The sequence below is a fragment of the Sebastes fasciatus genome, chromosome 15, assembly GCF_043250625.1.
Source record: "Sebastes fasciatus isolate fSebFas1 chromosome 15, fSebFas1.pri, whole genome shotgun sequence".
Lineage (NCBI taxonomy): Eukaryota > Metazoa > Chordata > Actinopteri > Perciformes > Sebastidae > Sebastes > Sebastes fasciatus.
The window spans coordinates 20,800,102-20,822,987 of NC_133809.1; the positions used below are offsets into that span (position 1 = coordinate 20,800,102).

The 22,886-nt window shown below is 39.4% G+C and overlaps 2 protein-coding genes across 3 annotated transcripts in view; both read right to left on the minus strand.

Annotated features, from left to right (window-relative positions):
- LOC141752062 (AT-rich interactive domain-containing protein 1B-like) overlaps positions 1–11,342 on the minus strand; it is a 235,278-nt gene extending 223,936 nt beyond the window's left edge. Inside the window, exons 1-3 of one of the 2 annotated variants that reach the window (XM_074609864.1) lie at positions 11,193–11,342; positions 8,950–9,024; positions 6,632–6,722 (exon numbers count right to left, since the gene is read on the minus strand). In XM_074609864.1, coding sequence (XP_074465965.1) covers positions 6,632–6,658 — 27 coding nt within the window. In that variant the 5' untranslated portion in view covers positions 6,659–6,722; positions 8,950–9,024; positions 11,193–11,342. Of the gene's footprint in view, positions 1–6,631; positions 6,723–8,816; positions 9,025–11,192 lie in introns of both variants that reach the window. The other variant, XM_074609863.1, reaches the window with a different exon arrangement.
- A 6,854-nt stretch (positions 11,343–18,196) lies between these two features.
- Positions 18,197–21,708, minus strand: kbtbd11 (kelch repeat and BTB (POZ) domain containing 11). The gene is made up of 2 exons (XM_074609705.1): positions 21,570–21,708; positions 18,197–20,290 (listed from the first exon to the last, which is right to left on the minus strand). The coding sequence occupies exon 2, from the start codon at positions 20,203–20,205 to the stop codon at positions 18,346–18,348; it is 1,860 nt and encodes a 619-aa protein (XP_074465806.1). The 5' UTR covers positions 20,206–20,290; positions 21,570–21,708; the 3' UTR covers positions 18,197–18,345.
- Positions 21,709–22,886: the final 1,178 nt, after the last annotated feature.

Here is a 22,886-nt window from a genome sequence, read left to right on the forward strand (position 1 = left end):
TTCTAAACTGTGATAACTTCAGGATAATCCCAAAGCGAAGTTAATCCACTTGGCACACAGAGGGAAATGTATTAAATGCAAACTGAATATGTTATTCAAATCAACAAAAGGGGAACACAGCAGGACAGCTGAACAATAAACTAAATAAACTAAAACCCTAATCAAAAAGACCAATAGTCAAAAATGTAGACTTATGTTTGATGAGCATTACCATGAATTCTGTCTTTATAATTTCTCTTCACTGGCCCACAATAAGCTATACAATAAAATGAGTCTCTCTTTGAAATTGCAATTACTTTCTGAGGAAATTAATCATATAAAGGAACGACGTGATAAGAACTGCTAACAGGTTATTACAGCATGCCATGTTCATCGTGGCTAAAAACTTACCTCATACCATCAGGAGAGAACAAAGTGCATTCTGGAGCCAGATTTCACATTAAGGCAATTTAAAATATTCCAGACTGCCTAATTTAGGGGTCGGACTTCTGTGTAACTTAATTCGACAAGATTAATTATACAATTAAATCCAAACTTCTCTCAATTATGTGGAGAAATGCTGGCTGCCTGCTCGGGCCGACCCTTCACCTTTGCTGAGGCGAGGTACCTGATAAGCATAATTTCAACAGGAGCAGAAGAAATTGCTGCCTATTTTGTTGCCGTGCTCAACTCAGCACATTACGCTTCTTAATTGCCGGCAGACTTCGTAACTGTGCCCTTGACATGGGAAGGCAAAAACGTTATGCCATTCACTCGCACATTACTGAACGTGCGGGAGCTCTTTCCTGATTGACAGGACAATCCACTGAAACAAAAGACTTAATTGTGTGTCAATTGATTGGATAATTACAATTGGCAGGCTTGCCACTTCAGTTCCATTGATTTATCATCTGTGACGAGTGAGTACCTAATGACATAATATGGTGTTGGCGTCGTAGTGGTCTAGGTTATCTCCAAAATGTGGGGTCAGCGCGTTTTGGGAGGCTGACCTACTGGATTTTAGTGGGCCTACAGTTTGGTTAACAGGCACTTTAAGGGCAGGAACCAGACTGGTAATGTTCATGTCTCTATTCCTTGAGTGCCCTTTCATAGAATATTGTACCCTTTACAGCTACATTAAGGGGGCCACTGACATCCAAAACGCAGGGCCACTACTAACCCCCAATCGCGCTCCTTTCATATTTATGTCGAGCTGAACCAGCAGGACTGAGTTACAAAGAGCAGGTGGGTTATCCTCTTTGACAAGCAGCCATTATCAACACAGTTCTTGGAGTGAGAGAGGAAAACCACTAGGGATGGGTGTAAAACCTCTTTCAAAGACCTTCAAAATCCCAGTTTCTACCCTCGCTCTCTCTCTCAATCCCTCCCTGTCATCATTTTATTCGCCCTCTCTCTGCTCCCGTCAGAGGAGAGGGGGGAAAAAAGGGGGGGAATGGTCTACTTGACCTTAATCTGCCCAGTAGTGAGTTTCAGAGAGATGACATGCAACCTCGGAGGTAAAGGGCAATTGTTTCTTTTTCCCTCTTCTGAGAGCCAATTTACAGCCCCTGGGGGGCTTTTTTCTAAAGCTGCGAACTATTTCAGGTTCTGCCACATTGTTTTTGATTCACTCAGCTGGAAGGGGCTAAAAGAGCAAGGGCCTTTACTTTCCTTATTCTCAATCTTCCCCCGGCCCATTAAATTCCATTCATACCTCCTATAACAGAGGACGGTGTACAGAGTGGGATTTGCATTTCATTGCTACTGTATGTGTAACCTAATGGATTACATAATGTGCTGCAATGTCTATTAGAACAAGTCAGCAATAACATTAATTTCGTGGAAAAACCAACAACTTGAATTGAGCATAAATGCCAATAAGGAAATGAATCCCATTGATGATATTCTGTGTGCATACCCTGAGGTTATGAATGAGAGGTGGCGTCAGCAGCAATTGGCTTAAGGACTGGATAGAGCCTATAGACTCTGCAAATCTGCATCTAAACCATGAAATCCAGAACAGTCTGGATAGGCCATATTGATTTTATGAGCAAGGAACTAAAAGAAGCTATTAAATTCAAAAGAAAATCTCTTTCCAGTTATATTACCTGCACATTCATGAGCTAAGTGGAATGTCCAAAAGGTACTCTTTAAAGGTTTTCCACCTTTGTTTTATCCCAATCATTTCTCTATTTCAAGTTCAAGTGGCATGACTGATTAATCAAATTTCACCTTCAAACTGTTTGATACAGAAAAAAAACGAAAAAAAACACGACCCATGATTACTGGATTGTTAGGTGCTCCAATCACAGCTACTGTACCTCATTAGCTGAAACGTGAGCCAAACGAGGCAGACTTGAGGACATTTTGCTTAAACGACAGCCATTCCCTCAAAGTAAAAGTGATCTGCTGTATCAAGATACGGCAGCTAGCCTACATCAGCATAACGCACAGAAGAAACTGCATCCGTCTATAAACAAAGCATTAGTTTAGACGAGAATATTTGAATCCGTATGTCAACAAGCAAAAACTGCAACTCAGATTTTCTAATAAGGTCACAAAGCTCTGACAGAATTACCAAGTACTCACATAGAGTAGTCAGGAAGTGATGCATTTTTAACAATGTATAAAAGGCAGAGAAATTAACCATGAGACAAGCCTTGCCGAGCCAATGTGAGCCATGAATTAATAATTCAGAGTGAAGTTATTAAGTTATTTGTTAACAGTAAATATTCTGTATGTGTCCCTGAGAGCGGGACTTTTTAATAATTTGGGATTTTTAAACTTTAATGTTTAGCTCCATTTTGGAAATAATGGTGCTCAGCGGTAATTGATTCTTCCGCCGCGGAGTAATTATGATGGCTGTGTCGAAGTGAAGCCTGAGCCTCTTGGCCCTGGGTGATAGGAAAGAGAGAGAGAGAGAGAGAGAGAGCGAGCGAGGGGGGAATGGAGAGATTTAAAAGACAAGGAGGAAAGGCATTGTGGAGACGCAGGTTTGCCTATATCTCTTGACAGGTAGCCTTACTGAACTGGAGGCAGAATACAACACACTGGTGGGAATAGCCTCCGACGCTGAGCTATCCATCTTCTACGACTCATTTTTTAAGCCTGTTCGCTCAAACTGTACATCCATCGGTCTTGTTTATTTAGATGGTTTGGGACTGATAAACGCCCTCCACATTTCTTTCCATCCATATCACTCTTTGCCACTCTTTGCACCCTGAAAGTGTCTCGTCGCTAGCAGGTCTAGTGACCGGCAGCAGAAAGAGTCAATCTCAGCAGGGTAGTATTTAATCCATCAGGGCTCAGTGTTAATTACCCACACATCCACAGGGCTCTGAAGAGAGCTGGGTTGACGTACTCTGGCACTGCTCTTTAAAGGGAATGATCCCACAACCATGTGCAGAGTCTTTGTCTAGGGCACCTTACATTGTAGGGCTGCACGATTATGGCCAAAATGGTAATCACGATTATTTTGATCAATATTGATCGATTATTATCACGATTATTTATTCATTGTTAGGGACGAACTTTTATTACAATTTCACATTTAAACAGAGCGCTGCTTTCACTTTAATGTTGTGCTAAATTCCAACCATCAGAAACTCTAAATGTTATCCTTTTACTTTGTTATCGTCATCTATAGTGGCTATTTGCATAAAAACACACAATTCAAATGATTGGGAGATAAATTATTGTATTTTTATTTATATATTTGCTTTGATTAAAAAAAGATCTTGGTATTAATAGTTCTAACTATATATTATTAGCTGCTTAGACCTAGTGTTAGGAAGTTAAACAGGTCATAATTCTCTCTCTATTATCTATTTTATATTGCTTTGAAAACATCTTCTTCAAACAACTGGATTTATTCACGTTTCTTGCCAAAAAATTACATTTTACAAGATTACATTTGAATGCATCATGATAGCGTTATAATTTACCATCGCCCAATACTCATTTTTACTGAGTAGAGCTTGAACGTACCACCAGCTCTTTAGCTCTGTGCTGTCGGCAGATGAGCCGGTCTCTGTGAATACTCAGAGCAGCATCATGGGAATGAATTACAATATAATAAGTTTCTGACTAAGTTAGTTGTTTCAAATGTTTTAAGGTTGTTCCTCCACGGATGATTTTGGACTTGCAGTTGTTACAAATTGCAGCTTTATGTCTTCTTCACTCACGCTGACAACATGTTATGTGTGTGTGTGATGTTGCTGACCGTGCCCCGACATAAAACCTTCATGTGGCGGCTGCACATGTCTCTGTAACCGGCAAAAAATATGTGGACGGATAGGGATATATGAATGTTGAAAAGCATTTTAAACGTCAATATCGCAGTCGATCATCTTCAATTAATTGTGGGAAGCCAAAATCGTGATCGCGATTAATATTCGATTAATTGTGCAGCCCTATTACATTGGCGCAAATCAATATGTAAAAAACATCCTAAACACCAGCCATGAGCAGGATTGCATCCCGTAGAGCACAGGGTAAGAACAGAGCGGGGTAAAACAAACACACATGGCCAAATCCCCCCCAGGTAAAGGTGCACGGTCATCTGCGACTGATGGGGTTTCCCACAGGTCAGCAACACACACCGCTTCATCGGGGACCGCCAGGAGAGAAACTGTCTCGTGGGTTAAGTCTCTATAGCCAATACACAGACAAACACACACACACACGCACGTGCACACATAGGGTCCTGTCTAGAGTGGCATAGCAGGCCCTGGTCACAGCTGCTCTCCCCCGCCTCGGGAGGAATTGCTTCCATTTGGCCTGTCACTTTGGCCAGGGCCACTGTGGCTTTTCTCATTTGTCAGAGAGCGGGGGCGATCCTCTGGCTCTCATGGCTAATCTGCAGCCGCAGGCTAGACGACACACACACACACACACACACACACACACACACACACACACACACACACACACACACACACACACACACACACACACACACACACACACACACACACACACACACACTTTTCTCTCATCTGACTGATATAGGCTTCGGTTCACAGGGGTCTTTTTACTCTTTGTGTTCAGCAGGTTAAGACAAGAGCAACAAGGAAGAGACGGACGGAGAGATGTCAACAGTATCAAGGTCAATAGTACGACCTCTCATGGAGCTACATTGATGACATACACATTTTATACCAGGTGATGAGGAGTTTAGATCCTCACAACAACTACTGCAAAATCCTCTCTGCTATTGACTTACTACAACAACACACAGAGGTAATTGGACATGGTTTTAGTAATTATCCTCTGACGGAGGCACAAAACATTGCTTTAACTGCAACGCCATGGAGTCTGAGTTCCTCATTCTCCTACATGCATGAGCGCTCAGTTAGCACTTGATTATTAGAAATGATTCAGTAAGTCTCAGAGAGGGATATCAAGGTCCAAATGAACACGAAATTGCCTGTATTCATAAATAGACGTTCAGAATTCCTTGAGATCAACTTTGTCTTGCTTGATTTTATTACAGTATACTGCGGAATAATTATACCAACAGTCAAGCAATACCGGCTGGTAACATTTTACAGCACTGAGGGAGCGGAGCAGTCCAATTAAAGAGCTGTCACACAAGGCTTTGAGCGAAACGTGGCCAACGTGCTGTGCCAAAACCAATCCTATCATTAGAGGCTGCCATCGCTTTGAGGTACAAATGCTTTCAAGTCTTTCTTTCGGTCCGCTTCCGCCGCAGTCAACAGGTGATGGCTCTACTTGATTATTACTCCCTTAAATCCACTAGTATCAATATGCGGCTACCTGTGAGATCCACATTGGAATGAAAATGTATTTCTATGATCAAAGGCAGTTCAAAATTGGTTTGTCTCTCAAGATGAAAACAAGTAAGTCAAGTCAAGGCTCTCCTGATGCTTTTAATATCGAGAGACAAACTGAACAACTCCACGTGTATCAGTATCAGTACAACACAAGTTAGTGCTACAATAGCTTCTTTGGAAATAAGTTATTAGGAGAAGTTTATGAGCAAACAATATCATTTGGTTGGAGCATGTCTTGACTTTTATCTTCTGATAGGATTTCAAAATAGAGCTAGGTTTTTTGCATTTTTAAGGGAATATTGATCATGTTTTCAAATGTCGCTTGAAGCATTTGAGAAGGAATGAACTAAATACTAATGAACTAATAAAAAGTTTGCTGTGAGGTCATGATACTCTAATAAATATATTATTTTAAGAGAAATGTAGATAATTATTAATAATAATTATTTCAATTCAATTAGTTTTGAAGGTAAGCACAAGCACACATATTTAAAATACATATGAAGCTAATTAAATATAGACAATTATTTGTGGATTATTCAACATACTCAATTAACATACACACATAAATGTACTGAATATATATCAAATATACAACTGAAGAAAACAAAGATTACTTGGTTATGATTTAACTGACTAACTGCAGGTGACTATTAAACAAGCAAGCAATTCAAACAAGCTCAATATATCTCAATTCAAACATACATACATGTTTTAAATCGAGATCTTGCAAATAATTAAATATTGAGTTGATTTCCAGACTTTATCTTCGTTCTCATGCTCACAATTGCAGGTAAAATGATACCTTTTACCGGTGCTAATGTTAAATTAATTTTAAAAAGATAAGATTTGAGTACCTGTGATTTAGTGGATCTGTGGATCATTCTTCCATCTCTGTGGTGACCTTTAGCGAGCACAGTTTGCAGAGGCTATCGGCCAGGAACGGCTCTAAAAGGGACAGGTGTTAAAAGCACAGGAGTTAAAAGGTAAGAAGCAGCTTCTCACTCTTTTCCTTAAAAAGACTGCATACTTTACATGGATGCTGCTTCTTAGAGCAGTGATAAAAACAAAAAAAAAGCATCCTGTAACTTACTATCCAGTTCAGTTAGCAACACATACATCAAAGTCTCATCTTTAACTTATAAATCATTGCAAAACATATTACAGAAAACATCATTTGAGTGATGGTTATAACTTTTTAAGTGTTCCTGACAACCTTAATGTATTCCCAAGTTTAATTATTTCTTAATATTGACATTTCTAATTAAGCAGCATAATTGGAAAGCCTGTGTGCAGTGGCAATCATTTCAGCGGCCACTGAAAAATTAATATTAAAATTATTAATGAATACTACCGCTTTTAATTGCTGTGTACCCATATTTATAATTGCTGCAGCATCCCCCTTGAAATGACATGATGACAAATACAAGTGTCATGTCAGCGCTTTCCTTCTTCATCTCACACCTCAATCAAAGCTAATCCATTTCACCTCAGCTATGAACACTGAAACAAATTAAAGTCCCATTTCATTTTCCACCTTCATTAATGCATCTTGTTTCCAAGGTTACAATCATTTAGCAACTGTGGAACAAACAAATTCAAGGAAGCGTGCGCTTTGATATTTTGAGGAGAAGACGTGGATGGAGCTTACTGGGAAAACAAATCAGCCCAGAGTTTTAATCCTCCAGCTCCAAAGTGTTCTGCACATGTTTATCACGAAACAAAGCCTTTTTCATCTGAACAAACATTTTAATATTAGACTTTAGAAGCTTATGCCCACCGAATAATGTTCATAATTTAAACTTTGCTTTGCCAATGTTATGCAAGTAAGTGCATCCTGTATTTAACGGTCCCTATCCAAATGTCGACAGGAGACAGCATGAGCAGTAACTGCACAATGTCATTATGTTCATAGTGTTTCCTCCTGTGGTGTGATGTGACAACGCCAGACACAATGACCCAATTTGCCTGAGTGGCTATAGGGGGGTGCCAATGGTAGAATGCATCATAAATACTGTACAAAGACCCTTTTAGAGGCAATAATACAATTTCCTGTATGTAGTGAAATGCAGACATATATAAAATGTCACATTTCCAGAGTGTTTACACACTACATTTTCTTCTTTGCTCACATATAAAGGAAAGAACAGAGCCTAAAGAAATGCAAGGCTGGAGGTGGTGGGGGCAATGATGAGTTCTCAGACTAGCCTCTTTCGCATGCAAATCATATCTGAATTTCTCATTAGCATAAATGCATGAGCAACTTTAAATGCTTTTAATTTTCAATCTCGCCAAGCAGAGGAGTAATTTGTCACTGTCAGGATGGGAGACTAAAAGGGGGGGGGACCAGAGGGAGCCAAGGACTCCACGCTAAACTGGAATCACAGAAAATTTCTGATTTACTAATTGACTGATGTGCAGTTCAGTCGAGTTGCCTTGAAGGTGTAAATAATTCTGTGTATATTCAAATGGCAAAAATGAGAGAGTGTGGGGTGGATACGGAAAAGCACATTACATGATGCTTTTCCCCAGGCCATTCTTTTTTTCTGGTGATTCTAATTTCCAGCCTTTAACGTTCTCAGTCTGTCTCTTTAAAGGGGTGCAAGTTTGCTGTTTTAGAGCATAATCACAGGTAATCAACTGGAAATTAAAACAAAATGTCACATTTTTTTTCTTTTTACATCTCTTTGCCATTACACGAAAAGAGGCAGCTCAAAGCTATTCAGCAGCAGAGCACAAAAACATTCCCAACAGCTTATCACATAAGCAGTTTTAAGTCATTTCAAATGTTATCTTCATTCTTTCAAGATGTAAGATCAATTGACACTGCACTCTGAAGTCTAAACCACTAATGCCTCATTTTTTTGAACAAAGCAGTTCAGATTCAGACAGACCTTGTTAGCTAAATTTAGCTGTAGGTGAAAACAGGGGGAAAAGATTTCACAAGCTCCCCATTTAAATGACTAAAACCAATTATGCAAACATAATTAGTATTCTGTAAGAGAACTAAAGACGACTGCAGCATGGGGGCTCGCTGCTTACCTCCAAAGAAGGCCCCATCAGACAACATCTTGGTGGATGTATATGTCTGTACAACAGCTGTGCCACGGCTGATGAAATGCATGTCCTTGCTTCACTGGCCATAACCGGATAATCACATCGCCCCATTCGTTACCTCCAGAAGGTTCTCAGGGAATCAGGCAGGTTTCATGTTGGAGACCAGTTCATCATAGTTCCAACTTCACATCTTCTGTGGGCATTTGAAAAGCAAGACAAACAGGAGAAAAAGAGATGTGAAACACTTAAATGAAAAGTCATAATGAGCAATTTACTGTAAGAGTCTCTGGCCTAAATTAGGAGTTCCAAGGTGAAACTTTTATCCATCAGGTCAGGTTATTGCCCAGAATTATTAACAGGATGACAATAAATTCAACCAAAAGTCACAGTGAGTGAATTACTACTTGGAGAAAAAATAGTGTCATCGCCATAGAAGCTGCAGGATATGTCAGTGCATGTCACAGCCTGAGAGACAACCAAAACAACACATAATAAATCTAACTCACACTCTGCCTCTTATTTACTCCTCTACTTCATGTTTGGGTTTTTTTTGTTGTTGTTTTTTTTTTTTACATGTATCCTTTGATATTGCAATATATTGTTATTAATTGTTTCTTATTTGTTTGTTTGTTTTATTGACACAACAAACATTAATTACTTCTTTATTGTTTTCTTCCATTTACATGCATGTTCTTTTTAAATATCTATATATTGTAATTTGCTTAATACATTGTTTATATGTATATATATGTTGTTGTTTTTTATTTTGTTTTTTTTAATTTATTATTGAATTGACGTTTTGGCAATATTGTTCACCTGACAGTCATGCCAATAAAGCAAATTGAATTGAATTGAATTGCAAGTATGCTCCTATCACATCCAACATGAACTGTATGAAAACAACCTCATTACCTTTTACTCTGTGTGTTGCAGGTTCACATGTTTTGTTTAGCCAAACTGCAATGAGTGCATTCAGCTCTTCACCTAACCAGGTCATTGTAAAAAAAAAAAAACTGATATCACTGCAAAAAAGCAGAGAAAAATGCCATATAGTTTTAGACCAACTTCTCAACTCGGTTACTATAGCTTACCTAGGCCAGTATCTGAAGCCAGTAACGTTAGCCAAATAAATGCACATTAACTAATCTCTGACATCATAGTAGCATTTTGTTCTCTTGTAAGTTTGATGTTGCTGCTATTTAGTTAAGTACTACTTAGTTAGGTTTCAGTTTATGACATAAATATTCATCAGATATGTGTGTTTATATATAAATATATGTTCTTGCCTTCTTCTTTACCATCATTGTTTAGCAACTTCTTTAAATCTAATTCTCAAATTCATTCACATAATACTAGACAGGTGAATCATCTTCACCTGCCTTTTTACAAAACAAAACATGGCCAGTACTCCCTCAGATATCGTGGTGTACAAATATGGACACACCAAAATACATGTTTCCAAGAGCTTGCTATCATTAGAACATTTTAAAAGGAAATTATCATCACATTTAATTAATGATGTCTAATTATCTTTGGATATGTTTAGATATATTTTATTTTCTTCTGTACTGTTTTAAGTACATATTTCAATGTTTTTATTGGATTGTTTTCCACTGTTTGGTTTTTCTGCACGTTTTGTGTACTTCTTGTTGTTGTTTAACTTTTGTCATATTTTTAATATTATGTTAGTTTAGATCTTTCTTCCTTTTTTGTTATTTTTTTTTCTCTCCTGGGGTTGGGTGGAGGTCCTTTGTGTATAAGCCTGTAAGGCTTCTTGACCTCTCCTGACACATTTCTTTTTTTTTTTTCATTGACTGGACTTTGTGCAGTTTTATATATGTGCAAATAAATAATAAAAAAAAAAAAAAAATCATCCTCCAAGTATATTTAACATTAAATCATAGCATTAAACAAGTTGTATAATGTTCACATGTATGCTTGTTGAACACCAAGCTAACTTTTTACCAGGCTTTGACCAGACAGCCCTGCAGCAGTTAGCATGTCTAAGCTAACTTCTAAGCTAAATACTGTATTAGGTAACGTGTGACAAAACAATATCACTATCACATTTTACTAGCTTTTTTCTGAACACATCTCTAAGGTCTCCTTTAGATAATGGAGTTGACGCAGGTGTCAGGTGTACCGTTACAACAGCTCCTGTACTAGCTAACGTTAGCTACTTAGCAACAGGTAACCTAGGTAACGTTAAACCAAGCTAATGCTAACTAGCACTAACGTTAGCTACTTAGCAACAGGTAACCTAGGTAACATTACACCAAGCTAATGCTAACTACGCTAACGTTAGCCCCGTTAGCCGCTAGCGGCCAGCAAAGTGTGCTAGTATCAACGAAAATAGTGTACCTGGCATTAGTGTGTGGTTCCTTTCGCAGTTTAAAGAAGCAATGAAAGAAGCTATGTAGGTTGGAAACTGGTGAATACTTTGCTAGTTAAAGTTAGTTAGCTAAATCAGATGCACGGGTTCAACGTCAGGGGCTGTCAATCATCCTAGCTCCATGGCAACAGGCTGAGAGTACTTGAATCTGAGTCATAGACGTGTGTTGCTATGGTCTGAGTTTTATCTTAAAGGTCCCATATTATAAAAATTTTGATTTTCATGTTTTTTTATTATAAAGCAGGCTTAAGTCCTATATAAATACTGTGAAAGTATCGAAACACTCAATCCACAGGGAAATACACACAGCCCGTATTCAGAAACTCTGCATTTGAAACAAGCTGTCAGGATTTCCGCCCATTCGTGATGTCATGAATATACAATATTTAGACCCTTTACACAATTTTAAACGTGGACCCAAGCTGTTGCCTAGCAATGCAATTCTGTTGCAATTCCATCAAAATACAAATATACAAATGTACAAAATACACCTTTTTCACCCATTCACTCTGTATGTTTTATATCTCTATTATTGTTTTTATAATTTTTTTATACCTTTACCTCTCCTGTGATACACTCTGTTTGCTGATGTTGCTGCTTTGACACCTGAATTTCCCTCTGGGGATTAATAAAGGTTCATCTTATCTTATCTTATCTTATCTTATCTTATCTTAAAATGCGCTAAAACGGAGCGTTTCAGACAGAGGGGTAAATACAGGCATATTCAGGCTGACAGTATGAGGAAAATAAAGTTTTTTTTTAACATTACAGCATGTAAACATGTTCTAGTAGAAACACAAAATACAAGTATGAACCTGAAAATGAGCATGATATTTGACCTTTAATATATAGTCTATGGTTTTATATACAGTAGAGAGCATTGTTGTGACAACTCATAAGGGCAATTAGTAAGGGTGATATTTTATTTCTTCTTAATTTAGACCTGCTGCATTTGAAGTTATATAAAAAAAAATATTAAAACAAGTGAACACTACTAAATTTAAATCATTAATTAGAATTCATTATTTCGTTTTAATCTAAAACTAATTTTACAAACAAATGTTGCTTCTACAGACTCCACAGCTGACAATCAAAATAGTTCAGCAAACTAATTAATGGTTCCTTTTGATAGCAATCCCTTGTTTTAAATTTCATTATTGTTGTTATTTTTGTACAAAAGTCTCATGTTCAACATTTTATTTTGGCCTATGTTTTTATGTTTTTATTCTGTATTGTTTTTATCTTGATGTTTGCACTATTTTAACTTATGTAAAGCACTTTGTAACTATGTTTGGAAAGGCGCTATACAAATCAAGTTTATTATTATTATTATTATTATTATTATATTTTTTTGATATATTACAACAACAAATACTGGATTTTCCACTTCAAACAACAATGCTCTGATGTAAAGTCAAAATTGAGTCAATGACACTTTCATATAATAGCCAACAATAGAACACCTAATATACAGTACCTATATTGTTTGGTAAACTTTGTCAAATTAACTTAGGAGAACTAAACCCTATAGTTTTATGAAGTCCTTTTGAGTGTTGTGGCCCACATTTTCTGTGATGTGACAAGGGCCATACGCTAGCATTATTTGACCCATAAGCAGCACGACACGATCTGGCCAACCTACATGTGAGCCAGATATGGCCCATACTTGTCTGGTGTAAAGCAGTATACTGTACACTCCAGTATGAACTCACATATACTCCAGTATGAGCATGGATTGAAAAGGGTGCAGCTGAGACCAATCCAATCTTTACATCATGCTCATACTGCCCTCCAGTGTTGAAAGGGTGAACATAGTGAGAAATGCAGGAAGGGGACACAATAGAAGCAACAAATGTTAAATGTAAACCAATTTAATACTTACACCTCTGGAATAAACAGTCTCTTTGTGACGCATGTATTTAATTTATGGTCATTTTTAGACTGTAATTTGTGGTTATGTTGCATTTGATTAGTAGCTACATTAATTACTAAATTAATTAATTTTATTTGGCACACCATTTTACACAAAACAACAAAAATACACACTGAATAATCTGCTCAATAAGTTCCGATAAAAACTGTTCACAGTGAGGTCTGGACATTTTTTCTGGAGAGACATGGAATAATTTTTTAAATGCTACGCACAACAAAAACAAAATTCAAATGAAGAAAAATATCTCTCTGCTCTGTTGGCTCATTCACTGCGTGAAAATATGCAAAGGTATTCAAAACATACTCACCATTCCTCAATGAGAAATGTGAATTTTTCAATGTTCAGGTCACTGAGATCGTGTTCATCTTCGCTACAGAGGCATGACAAGGTCACATTTTTTAAACTTTCTAACTGAAAAATATTTTTCTTAACTTCATTTTCATTTTTTATTTTAAATTACCACCAAATGAGGGCATGGGGTGAAATTATGTTTTGACGTACTATGTTGAAATTTTTAAATTTCGTATTTATTGTACTGTAGAGTTTTGGAAAATACAACACAATTTTTAACAAGCAGTAGAGCAGTTCTCTGTGCAATACATATATCCTATACAATATCAACCTTTCATATTTCATGCGCAATAATGTCTGTGTACTACTATATTTGTATATATTTTATACTTAGCTTTTTTACTGTTTACTTATTAATATATCTTTACTGTTTACTTACTATTTATTAAATGTTGTTCTGTTTTTTACTGATGCCTCTTGTCCCCATTGCTGTGGGACTAATAAAGGATTATCTTATCGTATCGTATCCTCACTATACTAGCAGGAATATAGTATTACACTGTATGTAATATTTATAAAAACCTACTTCAACCCTTTAGTTTTTTCCTCATTGTTCAGTAAGTCAACCACAAGCCTTTGCACTGCTGCCTCCAAGACAAATGTCTGTATATTTACAGCATTAAACATATTGTCTCTGTTACATGAAAACAATATAGTCACTTTACATTAGGTAATTGCCTATGTCCATATACTGTAATGTTCTGAATTCAAATCTGGATCATAGTATAGGCCTAGTTTAAAGATTGAGTTAGGGTTTATTGACCCCGTATATGAGCTATATTGGCTTAAGTTTGGATGTTGGCTAGTGAATGAAAGACAAACTCTACATTATATTTATAGAAAGGAAAATGGGTAAACTTATTTCAAACAATAGTTGCTATGTGTGCTGTAACTCATTGGGAACTGATGAAAATTTAATTTTTTTGTGTAGCTTTTATAGTTTTACAAATATGACAAATCTCAAAAACCTGACTTAAAGAACAGCAGAACTTTGATCACACAATCTTCCTCTTGCAAATAAAAAGTTGAATTCATGAGGATTAAAATGCACCCGTACTCAGTTTTATACACTAGGGGTTTTGTTGCTATACAGTCTCACTTGCAGTAGTTTATGTTGTTAGCAAACACTAGACAGATACTGATGTATAACTAACATTATTGAGTGAGTGCTGTTCTGCTGTAGCACTATCTATTCTATCATGTCACAATTGTGTTTCACACAAAAGTAAAACAAGAAGTAAACTCACCTTGGAGGTATGTTTGTTGTGGCCACATGATGCTGTCAGTCAGGTCACCTAATGATGATGTCTTTAAAGCAAGTGACCCCAAGAGAATCTTGGGAAATGAAGGAATATTTGATGTGCCATCATCCTGTAATTTCCACCTGCGGCCACAGAGGCTGCTGTTAGCACAAAAATTATGTCTCCCTTTAAAATACAGTCCTCTCAGTTATCTCTTTCATGGATGCACAGATGGAAGAAGTCACTGTGTCTCATTCTAACAAAAAAACATCGACAGTTGTGAGATAACAACATACACCTTTGTTCAACACAACTGTCAGCACCTCTGCCCACATCTGTCTTTGTGAATACATAATACATAATACACAGTCAATGCAGCTATTAACACAGCTATCATACAGCTAAGTATGCTGTAGTCTCTCATGATGTTCTTTTGCATTACTTTTCATAATTACGAGAAATGTTTAATGAGTCATGAGAAAGTTTCTACAATTATGAATTATTATATTATATATAATATATACTGTATAAGTATATATTGTACATAAATATCTTGCCACAATGAAATAATATGTCGTAATTATGACGAAAGATTGCGAACGAGATGCTGTCCGTTAGTCATACTATCTCATAATTTATGAGACACAGTATCTCCTAATTATGATGGATAAAAAACACTATTATAAGATAATAAGTCATAATGGGATGAAAAAGCACTTAAAATAAAAAATGAAGGTGGCGAAAAGGAGCTTCCATCAGCATTTCATTGTGTCACATATTAATAACTCTTGATCTACTGATGATGCATGTGATTGACTTGTAATTAAGAGCTCCGTCATCATGTGAATACACTCCTAGCTGGGATAAAATAACAAAAGCTGGATTTGTCATAATGATAATAGAGCTTACTGTCATAGAATTCCCCTTGAAGTAATACTATGAATATTACAACAATCACTGTACATTTATTAGGAAGGAAAATACTGTTTTGTTGGGCATGCGGTCTTGTTGGCACAGCAGTGTTTCTGGGTGCTGTTACAGTCAGTATCCACTAGATAGCAGCTCTGTTTCAGGTAAAAAAAGAAAAGAAAATGCAGCACTTCCCCACCATGCTAAAGACATATGCAGAAAACCAGATCATTCTCAGACACAAAATATTTTATTTGAAGCACTTAGTTCTGACTGATATACATTATCCAACAGCTAATGTGTTAGCCCGCTCCATATGCCTTGAACAGCAAGCCACTGCCTAACATTGCATTACTTGACTGTCCATCACAGCAGCAAATCCAAAACTACCAAATCCATACAAAAAATTCACAAAAATACAGATGCCAACCAGCGAAATATCAAAAACACATCCATTTTGTCCTTGTCACATTGACCGCCTGGAGACATTCCTACAAATGTTATTAAAAAGCAATTTGTTCCAAGAATATATATCAGCATTAGCTTCCGTACAAAACTCCCACTGTGTTGTTGCAGCAGCAAACAAATACTGTGAAATGTCTAAAAGATGGTAACTAGAACAAATTGGTAAAGTGTGCACTGATGCAAGAGGAACATGGTTTGTTAGTGTTGTGACAGTAAGATTTCTTGTTCGTGGATGCAGTGAGGGCCATGACCTGACCACTGCAGCACAGTATTATCTGATTTGACCTTTGACCTCTGGTCTGTTGCAGTTTCCTTGAACACGTACAGGTAAAGAAAGATAAGAGATGCATCTTTGTGAATTCTGAATGGCTCGCTTTCCCTCAACTTCCCAGAAAGTGCCTGTTAGCAGCAAACATGATGCCCTTCCACTTAGAAAAACAGCTATTGCTTTAGTTTTTAACTCGACTGTGGTGATGTCAGTGAAACGCTTTTTATAAGGAACTTAATCCACAAAAGATGTGAAAATCTTTGTCAGTTTTAAGTCAGACTGAATAGTTATTTATCTTTATTACACGGCTTTGTTGAATACTCGATTCTGAATGGTCTACCGCGGCGTTTTACGGTCTGTTATTTCTTTATAGCAGACCGTTGCTATGTATAACGGACCGTTGCTATGGGCGCAGTTCTGATCTCGGACTCTGGCGTACTGTTTTTGTGTCAAATTATTGATTTCTTAAGTAAGTAGCCATGTAATAAGCGTGATAATGTACAGCTAGCGGGTCATTGTTGTGAAATAAACGACTTCAGTGCAACTCTAGAACCAACCCCTCGGCATCAGGGTGTTACATCGCCCTGTCGGGGTTTATTTCACAACAATGTCCGGCTCGGACATTCTGACCTCATTGTGTTTAGCTTCTTGGAGATATGGAGTTGAAAAACAGATTTTGGTTTGACTTCCCCTGAAATACGATAGGTACACCATTCTGTTTGCATGTTTTGCGATGGGAATATTTGTGTGGTGTAAGACTAATACAGTTGTTACTGATTATAATTTGACCTTGATTCACAGGTTTAATTCAGAGCCAGTGCAGATCAGAGTTCGAGGTAGAGCTGCAACGATTCGTCGATTAACCGATTACTTGATCAACAGAAAAATAATCTGCAACTAATTTGATAATCAAGTCATCATTTGCTGCTTCCAGTTTGTCAAATGGGAAGATTTCATGCTTTCCTTTATAATATATAATAGTAAACAAACATCTTTGGGTTTCGGACTATTGGTTGTATAAAACAAGACACATGAATGGATCTCTTTGGGGTGTGGGAAATTATTACAGGATTTTTTCATTAATATCTGACATTGTTGACCAAACAATAAATCGATTGATCACAAAAATAATGAAAATCATTAGTTGCAGCCCTAGTTCGAAGAATTACTGTATTCCTTTCAAGTCAGATTCCCCTTATAGTAACTATTAACTTGCATTATTATACGGCTTTGTTGAATACTCAAATCTGATTGGTCAATCACGGCGTTCTACGGTCTGTATTTCTTTATAGCAGACCGTTGCTATGTATAACACACCGTTGCTATGGGCGCAGCTCTGATGTTGGACTCTGGCGGACCGTTTTTGTGTCAAATTATTGATTTCTTAAGTAAGTAGCCGTGTAATAAGCGGGATAATGTACAGCTTGCGGTCATTGTTGTGAAAGAAACTCCTTAAGGACGATGCGGCACCCCGACGCTTCACATTATCCCTTACCTACAGCAGACCCACCTGTATATTCTGTCTCATTTGCATAGAACCTGTGTTGCATCGTTCATAAGGCGCACTATGACCATTCCATTCCTTTTTTGTACAACTTTCAACAAAACGTATTTGTCACCAGTCAGCTAGTTAATATGCTCTAAATAATATCTATCTGAACTACAAAAGTGCACCAAACCGAACTGAACACAGGAAATACACAAAATAACCTACAGTCACTGTCATCATGTCATCATTGCAATCATTCAACTCTTAAAAAAAAAAAAAAAAAGTTCCTTTTAAGGCTTAACCTTGCAGACACATTACATTGCCATGCAAATACACACATTCCATTGCAAGCAGGCAATGACACACTGAGATAGAAAGCTGACATTGAAGAGTGTACATAAGGTCTTCTGCTTATTCCAGTTTCACTATGACACAATTATGTGTTATTTTGGATCACACACACACACTATGTAACTTTTTCAGGCTTTTCAGGCAAAGTGAGAACAAAAGGAAACAGAACGCCTTTCGCCTCCAGAGGCGCCCTCAGCGCCTCCTCTACAAAGTAAGCGTTCTCCTCCTCCACTACGAACTGAAGAGTCTGGCTCTTGTTCACACAGTAGATGCAGTTCCCGATCACGGCGCACCTGAAGGGTAAATGACTTCCGAGCCTCTGCGACGCGCAATCGTGCCACATTTTCACTATGCTGTTGTACTTAAACACGGTGATCCCCTGCTCGCGGTTGACGTCGAAGCGGTAAATGAAGCTCTTGAAGGCCACCATGTCGGTGGACTTCTTCCTGCTGTTGTTGAAGGGGCACTCCTGCCACTCGTCCCTCTTGATGTCGTACTTAAGGAGGCGGTAGAAGAGAGAGCCTCCTGAAACGTAGAGTTCTCCGCTGCAGGTTGTGGCTTCGTGGGCCACCGCGAACGCTCCCTTGGGCAAGGGGGCCACCGTGGTCCAGCGGTCCATGCGAGGGTCATATTTTTCCACTGTAAACAAACATTCCCCTCCAATGGCGTACAAGTAGCCATCCATAGAGACAAGCTTTAGCTGGGAACGAGCTTGGGTTAGAGGTCTGACCTCTGCCCAGCGGTTGGTTATGGGGTTGTAACAGAAGACCTTGTCTGAGACCTTGCCCTTGTCCCCGTAGCCCTTTATCCCCCCCGCCACAAACAGGTAGTTAAACATGGTGCAGATCCCGCACCCTTTAGTGTTTATGTCCTCAGGCATCGCCGTCAAAGGTCTCCAGTCATTTGCTGTTTCGTTGAAGCAGTAAATCATATGACTGTCCTCCAAAGACCCGACCGACAGCGGGCTCTGCGGTCGGCTGCCGCATCGGCTCGGCGGCCGGCTCCCAACGCGATCGAACACGTCGTTTATCTCCGCCACCATCAGTGTCTTCCTCCCCTCCTCCCTCTTCTTCAGGATCAGATCCCGCTCCGATCCGTTCAGGCGCCCGTACACGGCGGGGTCCTTGAGGACCTGGAGGAAGTTGTCGCTCATGAATCCGTAGGCGGTCTCCTTCAGCTCGCTAAGTCGCTGCTTCTTGGCAATGTTCAGGATCTCGTAGCAGTTCTCTTTGCTGATTTGTTCAGACATGGAGTCCATGGCGGCCTGGACGGCGCAGGGGATCTGGAGGATTTTAGCCCCCGTGATGACATCCACAATGTTGCTCTTGGAAACATTCATCTGAGAAGTGTAAACATAGTCTATTAATGTAGACAAAGTCTTGTAACTCACTCCCTTCACTTTCAGGATGTCTCGTGACAGCCGTGCTTTGAAGTAATCGCTCTTCTCTGCCAGGACAGACTTGTGAGCGTTGATCGTCTGCCCGCCAACTTCGATGACTAAATCAGGCTCCTTTTGAGGCTGTGTATTTTCAGCTTTCTGGCCGCTGTCCCTGCGCTCGAGGTTCGATTTTAGAACTGACCAATCAGTTTCCTGTTTGGCTTGGCTCTGCAAATCTGCACCGTAAGACATTTTAGCTCTGGCGCCGTTGTGGATTTCCCCGCTCGCACAGTTTTGCTGTGGAGCTCCCTTATCGTTGGAGAGGTGGAACTGCTCGGCTCCCGGGATGTACGAACCGTTGCCTTTCTGATGGTCGATGTGGTTGTTCTCCATCAGTCTCCCGTCCAGCAGGTATTCCTTCTCAAACGCTGCAGGAGGGCTGAAATCCTGCTCGTCCTGCAGGAACCCTTGGACGTAAGCTGGACATACATTCCCATCTTTGTCAGAAGGCGTGACAAGGTCAGGGCTCACGGCGTGGAGGATGACATCAGCCTCCACGGTGGCAGCCCCTCCTCCCTGCCTGCGAGCCTCGTTCATCTCGACGCACTCACTGGCGATGGGAGACGATGCCTTCGCGGATCATGCTGAGTGGATGGACAAACTTGTGATCCTCTCTGTTCACCTACATGGGGGGGAAACAAGGAGTGAATTCAAATAGAGTGACCAGATCACCAACAAAAACCAAATGTGGGACAAAGAGTATGTTTGTGTGGGACAATGTGGGACACATTCCCAAGTCTGAGAGGTAGTCTACAATTTTGATATATCTAACTTAAAAAAATAAACATTTCTATTCTGCCCCTTATCTTGTAACATCTCTATGCTTTGCCCGAATGCATCCTTTCTTTTTGAGCTGCACGTTCCTTGTGAGACTCACATGAACTGTGTCACTTCATGTCGTATTCCCCCCCGTGTGAAATTGAAAAAGAATCGCTATCCACCGGCTTATAAATACTTATAAGTAGTTTCACAGTCTTTGTTGTAGTTGCTCTTCCTTGTTTCCAACATATTCTGCCTAAATCTGCATAGCTTGTGACTTTGCGGTGACTCGCAATTTTCTCCGTTTGGGCATAGCACAGCAAAGACGGTGAAAGGTCAACCTGCACTTGACCCACGTGTGCGCAGTTTGACAGCAAACACAGCGCCGTGATGACAGCCTTGCCTGCTTTTTTTCAGTCTTTGGATAAAAGACAGATCTAAAAAAAAGCATCTGTCCTGCAGTGGTTTGAGTTTTTAAAAACTAGAGCCAATGAAAATGTGGGACATCGTCTCAATATGTGGGACGAGGGTTAAAAAAATGCTGTGCAGTCCCTCATAAAGTGGGACACCTGGCCCAGGAGGAGGTAAAAAAAAAAAAAAAAAAAAAGAGTCTTGAAGCTGCAAAGACTTGTGTAATCTCTAAGGGGCGCCCTTTCTCCAATATCAAACAGCTTGGAAACCTTACAATTTAACAGAAAAAAAAGACTTTGTGCTGAGCCAACTATGCTGTGTAACACACTCCTGTATTAATGTGTCATCATCATAATGAGTCAAACCGTCTGCAGCGGTATTAACATTTAATGTGCAGTTTTTAAACAAAGACAAGCCCAAGCATGTATCTTCATGTGACCATGACCTCCTGCTGCATTAATCACCCTGCCTGGCCATTATTTGTTATAATCTGGATGCATTCAGAGCGCATGCGCAAAAATGGTGTTGATGGAGGGATTAATGTGTAATAATACTAGGAAAGGGCGTTTTAGTAATCATATTAAAACTATTGTTAACGCGGTAATGAAAACAGAAAACAGCTCATTTTGGCGAATTAAGAAGGAATAGAAGTATTTACGTCTAATTTTAATCAAATTATAACCCACAGATACAGATTTATGGGCATTAACAGTGTATATAATGTGACCTACCTGGGTTTCCTCGCTGTGGTTCAACAGCTCGACACCAGCAGTAGCAGCAGCAGCAGTAGTTTCTCTGCACAGTCCCTCCACAAAGCTCAGTTACGTAAGGCAGGCAGACGCAATCCTGATGAAGCAGACAGGCTGCGGGAGTTTTACTTCAATCCAGCTGGTGTCCCATGATCCGTCCACCTTTTATCCATCGAGCCCTCTCAGTTCCTCACCCTGCTCCTCCTGCACTGTGAAACCTCCCCCGGGATGATGCAGAGAGAGAGAGAGAAGGAACCGATCAAACAGTCATCTCAGGTCGCACCTCCTCTGAAGATCAGATCAGCAGCGCGTCAACACACTGATTTCCTCCTGGAAGTGGAGAGCTGCTGCTGCAGCGCGCCTTCAGCCTCTTTTTCCTCCAGGAAGCTCGAGCTGTCCCGCGTGGGCAGCAGATGTACTAGCTCTCCTAGAGCTGCTTGGACGGATTTTTGTTGTGTTTTTTTCCCTTCTTCTTACAGTTACAGACTACAGTGAGGCGGTCATCATTGATCTAAACCACGCCCCCTCCTCCAGTCGGTATTAACCCTACACTCAACAGCAGCAGCAGCAGGAGCATCCCAGAGATGCGACATTCCGTCACGCATCATCCCTGTCCTGGGTACCACTATGGGTGGGAGGGGTCAGGGGACTGAATAGATGGGAAATCCCCCTCCCCTCCTCTGCTAACACACTCATATACCATCAACTACAACTCATTTTATCATGAAAAAGTGACCCTTTTGTAAAATAACTTTATAAAATACAACATATTAGAATATTGCAGTGATACTGGTACACGTTAAAACACAATTAACCCTCTGAGACCCACAATAGAGCCGTTTTGTCATTTTTTTAAGGGGGGTACAGGGGGTCTTAAGGGGGAGATAGAAGGTCAACAGTAGATGTCACATAGAAGTGGTGCCTCAGAGGGTGGAGCAGGTTGTCCACCAATTGGAAGGTTGGTGGTTCGATCCCTTGAATGGCTGCTCCGGGGTCACATGTCGATGTGTCCTTGAGCAAGACACTTAACCCCAAATGCTTCCATCAGTGTGTGAATGAGTATTTAGATGAGATCCTGATCCTGAAGTTGGCACCTTAGCAGCCTCTGCCATCAGTGTATGAATGTGTGTGTGTGTGAATGGGTGAATGCTGACATGTAGTGTAAAGAGCTTTGAGTGGTCGGAAGACTAGAAAAGCACTATATAAATGCAATTCCATTTACCATTTACATCATCTGAAAGCTGGGAACCTGACGATTCATTCCTGTCAAGTTGTTCTGGTCATAAATCAGCAATAAAC